We start from the raw sequence: 12,095 nt of genomic DNA on the forward strand, positions 1-12,095 counted from the left end.
TTTGTCTTTGCGGTACAGTTAATATATTTTTATGTATATAAAATTCGCTCTTGGAAAACAGGGCTTAATGCATGTGCGAGAAGTTTCGTGCATGATTAGCCTGTGCAGTCCACACATGCTAATGAGTGACGACCCATCCGGCTTTTATGGTATTTTTGGTTTGAAAGAGCTCTCTTCGTAGCGAAAATCCACTAAAGGCGTAAAGTGGAGTCCCTGATAAGCCTATAAGGACCGCACAGGCAAATATCGGCAGAAAATTTACACACATGCATTAAGCCCGAAGCGCGGCTCATATATTGTCGTGATTACCTGCCATTCTTGTTCCTGGCGGTCATGACCTCTAACTCCTCCTTCAAGTTCAAGTACTTGGTCTCCGCATCGTGATAGCGCCGCCGCCATTCCACATCCGTCATGTCAACGTCGCCCAGGGCTTTCAAGCTGCACAGTAAATAGTGGGTATTTAACACTTTTAGAGTGTGTTTTTTAATATGTATACAATATGTAAATAATATATAAATATTTTTATTTAAATATGATAACTTTTCAAGTACCGGTGCGCTTATTAAGCTTCACTGAATTAATCTTTTCATGAAAGCCTGAATGGCTGATCATCAATAGCTTATCAGCATATGCGTGACATTTTTGCGAATCGAAGTACCTATGATTTCACACTTTCAAAGCAACTTCAGTTTGAATTGTATACAGTCAATTAGTGTCCATAGAGAGCAATAACTAAAATTAAAAATGTAATTCTTTAATCGCGACTAAGCAATTGGGTACGATGAATATACATTGCATCAAAAGCTGTAGTAAAAATAACGTACCGCCAGAAAAAGTTCAAAATTATATGTATCTATCTATTTGAATAGTAAATTGATTCATTTCTATATAACGTATTTAATGTTAAGCGAGCATGTCAACAATTATCCATATACCTATCCAGTTCTTCTTTGTACCGATTGCATTTGGCCCGAAGTTGTTGCCCCTGTTTAATGGCAAGTCGTATGACTTTCTCCCGTTCTTGTATGATATCCAATAGTTTCTCTTCCTCCGATCTGTACCGCTTTATGTATCTGTCCATGAAGAGCATAGTGAGAATTAGAAAAACAACAACAATATACTATGAACGCTTTGTTAAAGCGAGATTATACGATTTTTGTATATGTGTTAAATTGAAATATGTTGATAAAAAATAGGCAAGAACAAATATACATTAAAGACAAATATCATAAAATGCAGCAAAGACAAATTAGCGCTGGAGCCGATTGTGACGAAGATATTTCGATAATATTTTCCTACAATAACCGAAGCATTCGTCTTTTTAGTTAGTGTTCGTGTGTCGTTTGAATAGATATCGTTGCAGGAATTTAAAATGAACCGTTAAACTAAATTAAGATTCACATCGTACATGCATGAATTACATGCTGGCGAATTCGACTGACAAGACATTTTTGATTTCAGAATTAAATATCTGGTTTATTTCGCATTTCTCGACACATGTTCTTCTTAACTTTTATTTTATTTTATATTGAAATATATGTTTAATAAGTTGTTAACACATTTTATATAAATTAATAAATATTTGACAAAATCGTATAATCCCGCTTTAAGGTTCTCACACCAAGATTCCTTTTTTTGATGTTCACTTTCTTCAGAGAACTTTCAGGTGCCTTTCTGAAGACAGACCACAATGGCAAGCATGCTATACGAAGAGCAGGCTTGGAGCAACTTTTATATCACATTTCTAGCTGTGTTACTTTCAGTGCACTTCTTTATCATAAAATAATTGTTTTGCTTGTATTATCTATGTTCATATTTTTACAGAGCTTTTAAAATTTATTTAAATACATGTTCAACCTTTCTAATTCAAATTTATTTCTTTTCACTTAAATTTATTGATGTAATTTTCATGTGGGGAATATAAATGCATTATGTTAGACAAAATACTAAGTACTTTTAAAGTCGCCTCGAATATGATGTTTTATCAATAACACGACAGCATTGCCAATCGCCTAATTTGAGCTACTAGGAGCTCTTAAACATTTAATAATGCATTAATTCGATCAGAATATAAATTCATATACTTCAGACTTTCCCACCTGTTTTGATAATTTAAACTGGAAGCCCTGGAGGTTGATTTAACAGTCATCACTTCGAAATTCGACAGATTTAGTGTCAGGTCTTGATCCACAGGTTGTTTTACATCGGTTTCCTAAATGGGAACGTAAACATACAATATTTTACAGTGGTAATTTATATATATATATATAAATATATATATATAATTTTTTTATCATATTGTGCAAAACTAATTGCAGTAACTGCGATACAACGTGTTCTACTTAGACTTATCTGTCTTGCGATTTAGTTATTTATATGTCGGCTACAGCGTAACTTGAAATTGTGTATTTAAAATAAGAACAAACTCAATATGAAATCTAATATATTGAAATAACAGTAAACTGATAGTCAAACGCAGTATATTGGCATTGAAAATCATCGATTTAACACTTCCTTGTCTGTAATGTGAGTTCATATTAAGGGCGGATATCAGCATATAGCTCGTCTTTCTATCGACTCTGTTTAAAAAATACAGAAACGGAAAACTGCAGGCACGTTTTTATCTAACAAACAAAAACCAAATAATTTTATTTATATATTGGCATATCGACCATAATTAACACAGAGTCAAAACCTGCATTGAATGTAGGAAAGAATTATAATTTTATAACCGGTTATAACTTCCCATGTTAAACAACCATAACGCATATTTCTATCGAGCACAATTGAAATAAAATACTATGATTATTTCTACTGGCTTTTTTGTTCTGTCCAACATGCTATTGTTCTTAATACAACACAGCAGTATTGGCTTTAATACTGAATACTAACCACTAGTTTGAAACTAATATAGACGTTTTCAAAACATGAAAACAAATACAGCTGAAACGGCCACACCCAATTGTCCGTCTGTTTTTTTTATATGTTAACATTATGTTAACATAGCACTTTACGTTTACATGCTCAATAATGTGGATATTAGCAGTAGGTTCTAGCCGTGGTTTCTTGCATGCATTTTTGTGCAATAATGAGACACAAAACCAAGAATATTATATTGCAATTCAAGGAACAAACAAACAGAACCAGCTCCTATGAAATGCACTGAAAGCATGTATACGTCTTTATAATGAGTATGCTATAAACACAAGAATAATAAATTATAAATGACTAAAATAAGAATCACGAACCTCACTGCGGTTTGATATATTGGTGTCCTGGAATGGCAACACGATGGGGCGGTCCCTTTGTATACTGTTCGTCGAAACCTCGGAATAATAGCTGCTCTGGCGTTGTTGGTTGTCTTGTTGTCGCTGCGGTTGTTGTCGCTGCTGTTGGTTTTGTCGCTCTTTAGGTGAGTTTTGCAAGCCCTCAACCACTTTGGGTCGGTCGTTGCAGTTGCCCATGTTTTTATTTTGAATGTTGTTAATTACCTCAGTTATTCATTTTCTGTGATATTTGGTTTTGTATAACAAAGCTTCAGGACATGTCAAGCTTACCATGATTTGATAGTTAACTTACTCTATAAACATAGATTTAAATGGTTCTTAAATTCAAAGTGAGTATTTACCACCTCTAATATGTTATCCAGATAAACACAATCTGTCTAATCTTGTCTAAAAAATCAGTTTATCTGCTCATAAAATCCAATTATACAAATTATCCTTATCGACCGCTAGCGTGGTTTATATTCTAAGTAAACCATGCGTGTTGAATCTTGTAATCAATATTTAAAAATAAAAGTTTAAATCTCCTATGATTGCAAAAATCGCTCTTTCAACATTTCAACGTTGGTAAACAAATGTGATTACACAGGCCATTGCCCATGCGTCTTGTGTTACAAAGTACAAACTAGCTACACGTACTTTGCCTCCGCTTTAAACAATGACGAATCCACACGGACATATTGGAACATTACGTCTTTTGATACATTAGTCGAGCGTGTGAATCAGTATTGTTCACATGCATACCTTGCTATCGATCGCTTCAAGTATTGATTCAAAATGGAAATACGGTTATGACATGAGAAGTTATTGTCAAATACAACGCATTTTAAAGTAGTTTACATAGGCTATGCAAACCGATTATTTCTGTTTAAGGCCGTCATTTTAATTTGATTCATCAAACGTGTCATGTGAATAAGCATCAACACGTAAATTATTATAACACACAGACATTATTTTTAAATACGTATATTAATATGCCTTATCAATGTCTTTGCGTTTACATTTAAATATAACTTTAAATTAAACGATATGTAAAGACAAACATTTTTGATAGCGTTATGTGTACACAATCAGAACACATACATTTTATTTCCGTATTATATTTTGTGTAATGGTACATCGCTGGTATTGAATACATTAATGACATGACACGCATGTTAATACTGATAGACCATATCAAACATCAATTACCAAATGACAAAGGTTGAGCCACGCCCTTACTCAGCAATTCACCATCTTTGTGTAGCAGCAAAGGTGGCCACACAAGGTACTCATACAATGTCCCCTCGACCGTATATTCTGTAAACATGTTTCTGTCGAAATGGTCGCCAACGTTGCATTCGGTTACCATGACAACTGGTGGGCGTTGGATGCACATAAGCCAGCACAGCTCTATAGCAACGTGGCAATACTCTTAATAGTTCTTGCGACCTCTGTGAGGGATAAGATATCCACATTTCAACAACGCTTTCGGCAACCTAAAAAAGCCGAATACTTACACATGATTTTTGCAATATGGTTAAAGCGCCAGATCGTACATGTGTGTTGTGAATGTAAGTATACGACGTTATCATGATGGACAACACACTGCCGTTTGTTATTAGAACAATGGAATACACCGCAAATCTCATAAAAGTAGAAAGACAAACGGTATTTCAGTGTTTGGCAATGCACCTTTTGAAGTTCTGGAAGGAAGGCTTGATGATTCCTCTTTCGGAATGCTGTGTACTCTTGTAGCGATGAGCGAAGCGTTCGAGGTAACTGAAAATCAAAGACGCTAATTTCATGGACAGTTCCATCGTGTCTTTTCTGTTTAATTTGATATATTAAGTAAAATGCTTACATGCAAATGTACAACTGGTGTGCAGGTTTTATTTTAAATACAATGCGCATTTCTCTATTACACAGAATGCATTTCAAATTTGCAAAGTCGTATCGAAAACTTACATTTTCATAATTTACACAACCTGTAAACTTTGCAATTGACGTTGTCACGACGTCGAGATCTAATTTAGACTTTTCATAGCAAACTGAATACACGCCCTGTAAAATATAAATAAATTCCTATATTCTGGATTATGATCCTTTTTTTATTCTAACCCATCATCAATTTCCTGAGATGATACAAGTAAACTCTCTTCTTCTTATTACATGCATTTATTATTCTATTACTATAAAACTTGCTGTAAAACAATAGCAAACATGTATTCACTAAACCCAATTCATTGACAATTATTAATTTATTTTGGATTGGTGAGCAACGGTAGGAAAAATTAATAATCATCACCTGTAATATTTGTAAGAGAATATTGACAGTTTCTAGAGGTTTCATATGTCCAGTATCGACCAGTTTCTCATACGCGTTTGTCCATTCATTGTTGTAGAGTTCGGAAAATCTCTCGGCAATTTTAGTTGGCCTATTTTTGTCTGTTAGGTCCGACACATGCGGGTTATTGTCCGATAGAAGGTCACCTTGAACCCGACTTAACCTATAATACACGACGCATATTTTAAAATTCATTGTATAAGTTAAAGGTATCTTCAAATTGAATAACTGAATACTTATTTATTGTTCAATTAATTAAGGGTGTAACTAAAGCAAGAATAACAAGTTTCAAACATTGTGCAACACAAAATTTATTTTCTAACAATACGATCCATACCTCGTTCGCAGCTCATCATTTTCGCCTTCAAGATCTTCCACTTGCTTTATTAAAGAAGTGTTCTGTGATTTAAGCGCATGCCTATAATAATACAGAAAAACTATACTATTATGTAAATGTATAATCACTTAAATATGCATACATACTGTTTATTATTTTACGTTTAAGTTTATTTCAGATGTTATCAATATACTTCTCCGCTCGATTCTGAATTATATCAACTTACATCTTCTGTTTGAAAGACCGCTCTAAATTTATTTTGCCATTTCGTCTTTCGCTTGTGCCTATAAATCAAAATGAAATGACGGTTAAATGTAAATTCGTTTCAAATATTGATTTTTAAGCAATATTAGACTTAAATATCATCCGGTCTCGGGCTATAATGTACTTACATGTTTTTGATGGGCTAAGTAGATTTTCATAATCGTCACCCTAAACATAAAAAGAAAAAACATGCTATTGTTTAACTACAAAACAAAATCATGTGCTAATGTTGCTGTATGGCTCAGATGGTTATTTAAACTGATAAATACAATTTCCCGACAACTTAAGAAATTTCCACAAATGTTGCTATCTTTGAAATGAAATGAACTTATTTTCTAAGAAGTAAATTCAGCAGATTGTGTTTTGACATGTTCAAGTTGACATACGTAAATAAGTATATACAATTACTTGATTTATTGGATTATTTAATAAAATCGCATTTTTATATCAATAGTATTTTATATCAATAGTTGTACAATATCTTACACTTGCATTAACATGAATGGATCTAGTTCATTGACGTAGTGGCACTTACCGTTTCAAAAGATGATTCGTCTGTTTCATCTGAGTCATTGTCGGCGTCGTCGTGTATTGAGTGGACGCCAGATCTCGCCGTTAACGGTTTACCTTTGGCCGATATCGGTGGAAAGGGCATACTTTTACTTAGCTGACTATGTTTGCCGTTGTATAGAAATGCTTCCGCTTCCTGTTCAGTGTCTAAACTTAGGTGTGTGTTTGATAGACTTTGCACGATAGTTTCGGAATCTCTCTTAGAAAATGTATCTGCTTCATAATCTCGTTTATCTAAAACACTATTATTTGTATCCTTACGAATGACACTAGTCGGTGTTTGTTGAACATGATGATTATTTGAATTTGATGCAGCCGTCCCCATTGCGCTGAAACTTTAGTGTGCATGTTTCAATATATTCAGAGTTAATATATTCATAGTACTAGTTTCTCGGTTGAATTTTCAAATAATAGATTTATGACATTTAATTGTCTTGATCGAAACATAACTTAAGTAGATATTGAAACTTCAGAGAAAAGCCTAAAATAGATCTAGATTAAAGAGTTCTTATATATTCTTTGTAAACTACGTGTCTGTTTTTAGTTCATTTTTGTTTGCGCTATGACATTATAAATACATCAATATGCACATTTCGTTTTTTCTTTTGTAAACAGTAAGTCTCGATTTGTAAAGCCTACCTATCTATTTTCAAAAACACACAAACGTGTTGCGGAAAAAACCTAATCAATGTTTAATTGTTATAGCATACTGATAGGAATTGGAGTAATTGTCATTCTGTATTCACAAAAAAGCACATAAATGTCAAAATAAACAAATTTTTAAGAACTAATAAGTTAATAGAATATGGTATTGATAAATATAGTATTATATAGAAATAAAACCCATACATTCACCATTTAAGTACCCCACAAAATAAATATTAATACACTAAGTAATTATTTGAATATTTATTTTTTCTTATAATATGCACATTACTTGCGAGGAATATAATTTTTGAGGATGCTGCGAAGCAGCTCGTCTAAGTTATCATACCATGAAAAAATTCTTCACAATGGCGACCTATGTAAAAGACCGAGCCAGTCCGATTGAGATAGCTCGATTTTTCTAATCGGATACCTCGCTGATTATCATTGATAAAGGTAAAGGAAGCTCAGCTATAAATAGGACAGCATATTCTGGGAAAATTTTAATAATAGTTTGAAAACGTTAATTTTAAATCAGTTATATTTAATCCATTATATGTTTATAGAGCAATGAAACAACTATGCATCTTCTGTATTGTATTTGAAATTTGTCGTGATTCTGTAAATAAATTACGAATGAAAACGTGTATAATTAACGTTTAACGCGATCACGAGTGTAAAGAAAACGAATTATTTCGAACCTGCCATTTGTAAACATTAAAGCGAGTATGGTATATAAACAGCATAATAGCCATTCGACATCTATGAAACTCGCTCTTGTGTGTGCGTTCTCATTTTGCATATTTAATTAACTTATCGAACAGAAATTACAGAGCCACATCAGTGCACATACTATGTTTGATAATTTATTCGTTTGTTGGATATTGTTTGCTGTTTCAAACGGGAAGCGGACAACGACAACGAGCGAGGCATGGTATTGCAATGCGCATGGGGGGGGGGGGGGGGGGTAGAGGGTTAGGGTAAGGGTTAGGGGTCGGGTTCGGGGAGCCTTAACCCATACCTTAACCCTTCCCGACCCCTTATCCTAACCCTAACCTAACCATAACCCAGGGTTATCTCCCCTATACCATGCCTCGCTTGTTGTAATTGTCCTCTTCCCGTTTTAAACACATATTAGGTCATATCGCGGGGATTTAGTTAACCTTGCCATGTGTTCATGGGCGAACTCACGTATTCAATTCGTATTTGACTATGTGTTCATACCTACTTTCGGGAATCATCATGAAATTATTGCCGTACTTAACGAACAAACATGCCTTAGCTTATTAAATTAGAGGAAAAAAAACAATAATCAAAAGAGAAAAAAATATATGTTCATGCACATGGGCATGTGAAATCACGTCCGTAAACATAATATCATTAACTTAGGAAAGGAAACAACGAAATATAAAGTTTGGTATGATATACATGTGAAATTAAAAAGTATGGTGATATTAAAGAGCATGTCAAGTTTTGAATATATCTTCTACGTAACGTAATGTTATAACCCACATACGTTTTACTGTAACATAACGTTTTTTTTAAAGATAAGTGGTTCAGAAAATGCACGTCGAATATCTTTTTAAAGATATTTCTTGTTATATTTGATCGAGAATGTAACCCGCCTCCCAGTTTCGCTGTATGGGTCAAGTTCCTCAAGGGTACTACTTTCCCGTACCCCAAACTTTTTTTTCATACCCAAAATTTTTCGTACCCAATTTTTTCGTACCCAATTGTTTTTCGTTCCCAAATTTTTATTCGTACCCACATTTTTTTATCGTTCCCAATTTTTTCTCGTACCCAAATTTTCTTTCGTAACCAAATTTTGTTTCTTACCCAATTATTTTGGGCATAAGTTTTGTACCCAAAATTTTCGTATCCATTTTTTTCGTACCTAATATTTTCGTACCCACATACACAATTGTGGTGATGTAGATAAACTTAAATTGATGTTTTATATCCATCCTCTTCAAAAGCATCGTCACACCAGTACTGTCAGTACTTTGATTTTTCAAGGTGTGACACGTTGTCATTGCAATCGCAGAGGCACTTTCGGAGATTATTATTAATGAATTTAAACTACGCTTTTTTTTCAAAGAAAAATCCATCAAATTTCTACTGACTCATAGCTTTTTGTTAACGTTTATGTTTGTTTATCTTATTTTTTATATAACATGATTATCATCTGAGTAACTTTCTTTTCAGCTGTGCAGAATCTTGTAGATAATGTTTGCTCTACCAGACACAAACGGTTCTATCTGTTTCGCTGTTCTCAGTTTGCGGAACGCTAATTTCCGAACATAGCCAGGTATTGCTCACATAAATATTTATTTATCGAGTCTTTGATGTGCATGGCTATATCGATATTACCGGTGTATCCATTTAAGATACAAAGAACGTTTCCAACACACCTTCAAACTCTAAACATAATGCCTAATAACATATTTTAACCAAGGGCGACAACTTTTGTAGGAAAAGGGTTTAATATAATAAAACATATATAAAATACACGAGCGTTGCAAATACATTTCTCTTCATATTAAATGTACAATATAGACCCCAAAAAACATAACACTAAAAGTATTGTGTTATCAAAAAAAAAAATAATCCGTGTAAAGACTTTCATAATATATTTAAACTTTTATTAAAACTGTGTTTTTTAGCTGACGTAGCTCAAACACGGCTGCACGAGGACGGTTAACAAAATTATAAAACAATTGGCACAAGAACGTGCTATTAATATTGTAACTTCATAATAGAACAATTAATTAAGACCAAGTTTTACTACTACCCAATGAGATGACTATGTCGTGTTAAATTTAGTATGTTTGCAAAAATGTATTTTCAAAACAGAAACTTGCATTTAACTGAATATCTAAATTGACTTTATCAACATTTAAATCAAACCATGCAAACATAACATACAAAAAATCACTGACCTTCAACAACATATTCCATAGAATAGCCGTTTACAGAATACTATTTTTTTGTTGATCAACAGGAAGTAAACTCTTGATTAACGGTAAGCTTTAAATGCAGTGTAGTTCAATAAATCAAATATGTTTATACTATTGATTTAAAGCCAATGCCTCTACGTTTATCCGATCATTTATTTGGATGAGGACAATTTTCTTTGTGTTTTTTATGTTGCTTTTGTAATTGGCGTCGCACTGAAGTGCGGCGACTAGTATGTATTACGTTTTTTTTCGCTTATGGGAGGAGAAGTTATTTTACGGATCTATGTATATATATATTTTTGTTGTCAGAATATCTTGCATAGTGGTGATTTTTTTCTGTAAATTAGTGTAAATAAGTACTGCATTTGTGCCTATTACATTTACTACAACATTTATTGCCAATAATGCAAAGCTAATTGTTTTAATTAATAACTGATCACAGGGACTGGGCAATAATAAAAAATCACAGGGACTGGGCAAATACGCGAATCGGTGAAACTTTCTGGATTTGTATAAAAACAAAACTTCTTTGTTCCACTATCGTAGCAACCACCTAGTTACTAATAAAGGCGCTAAAGTGCGCGAAGAGCGACACGTATTATTGGCGTCGCACTGAAGTGCGGCGACTAGTATGTAATACGTTTTTTTTCGCTTATGGGAGGAGAAGTTGTTTTACGGATCAATGTATATATTTTTGTTTTGAGAATATCTTGCATAGTGGTGATTTTATGTGTAAATTAGTGTAAATAAGTACTGCATTTGTGCCTATTTCATTTACTACAACATTTATTGCCAATAATGCAAAGCTAATTCTTTTAATTAATAACAGATCACAGGGACTGGACAATAATAAAATATCACAGGGACTGGGCAAATACGCGAACTTGTATAAAAACAAAACACAATCAAAATATATTTATTTTGTGGTTTTTCTAACAATAGCGCAGACTTTTGCTGTTCGAGTTTTGGTTAACGCGTATTTTCTTCAATTTTACAAGACGACAGCGATTACACGGTTTATTGCTTTATTGATAACCGTTACACAAAAGGCAGTATGTGCCTAGTGAGATCGGGTATAGTCGGTCGATATCGCCGTATTCGGAAAGCGTTTCGGCTATAAGCGATATCTACGGTATTAAGTCCAGAAATTATACTAAATACACGAAATAAATTTGTATTTTTTTTTATTTAAAAATTAAATTTGCTTATCTCTTTGCGATTTAATAACTATACAATACAAATATGAGTTAAATTAATGCGTTTCATAAAATATTTGTGTTCATGACGTCACGGTTGTTGACATTTTCTTAGCAAAATGAAAGTGCGAAATAAAAGCGAGCGATTTGCAAAATCTAAAAAAGAAGCAAACACCGATCGACAACGTTGTGTTCGATAACAATTATTCATTTACCGAGCTCTTCGGTGGCGATTTGTGTGAAAATGACTCACGTAAAAGCTCTTCGCATTTGCTAAATGGCGTGAAAAGAGTAAGCAGAAGTGGGTGGGGGATGGACGAAGATTGATTGAATCGTTGAGCTGGAGTTTTTGCTAAAAAAATTACAGTATGGTCAGTTTTGTAATCTGTGTCCCATTCCTTTGACAATATATAACATTGTTGGCGAACTACAAAATGGCCTCAGTGGTTATTTGTACGTTGTTTGTGAAAACCCTGACTGTAGAGAAGTCAACCGTGTTGCTTATGGAAAGCAGCA

General features: G+C 33.6%; 2 protein-coding genes across 2 annotated transcripts in view; both read right to left on the minus strand.

Moving 5' to 3' along the window:
* LOC127877817 (trichohyalin-like) overlaps positions 1-4,097 on the minus strand; it is an 8,438-nt gene extending 4,341 nt beyond the window's left edge. The window contains exons 1-4 of the mRNA XM_052424075.1: positions 3,249-4,097; positions 2,100-2,212; positions 936-1,073; positions 310-438 (exon numbers count right to left, since the gene is read on the minus strand). Of these exons, the coding sequence (XP_052280035.1) occupies positions 310-438; positions 936-1,073; positions 2,100-2,212; positions 3,249-3,464 (596 nt within the window). The 5' untranslated portion in view covers positions 3,465-4,097. The remainder of the gene's footprint in view (positions 1-309; positions 439-935; positions 1,074-2,099; positions 2,213-3,248) is intronic.
* Positions 4,098-4,488: 391 nt separating this feature from the next.
* Positions 4,489-7,084, minus strand: LOC127880248 (uncharacterized). Its single transcript, XM_052427564.1, has 8 exons — positions 6,747-7,084; positions 6,340-6,379; positions 6,174-6,231; positions 5,948-6,028; positions 5,572-5,773; positions 5,232-5,327; positions 4,959-5,045; positions 4,489-4,762 (listed from the first exon to the last, which is right to left on the minus strand). Exons 1-8 carry the CDS (start codon positions 6,864-6,866, stop codon positions 4,556-4,558), a joined length of 891 nt encoding a protein of 296 aa, XP_052283524.1. The 5' UTR covers positions 6,867-7,084; the 3' UTR covers positions 4,489-4,555.
* Between the last annotated feature and the right edge of the window lie 5,011 nt (positions 7,085-12,095).

This window comes from Dreissena polymorpha, chromosome 4, assembly GCF_020536995.1.
Source record: "Dreissena polymorpha isolate Duluth1 chromosome 4, UMN_Dpol_1.0, whole genome shotgun sequence".
NCBI lineage: Eukaryota > Metazoa > Mollusca > Bivalvia > Myida > Dreissenidae > Dreissena > Dreissena polymorpha.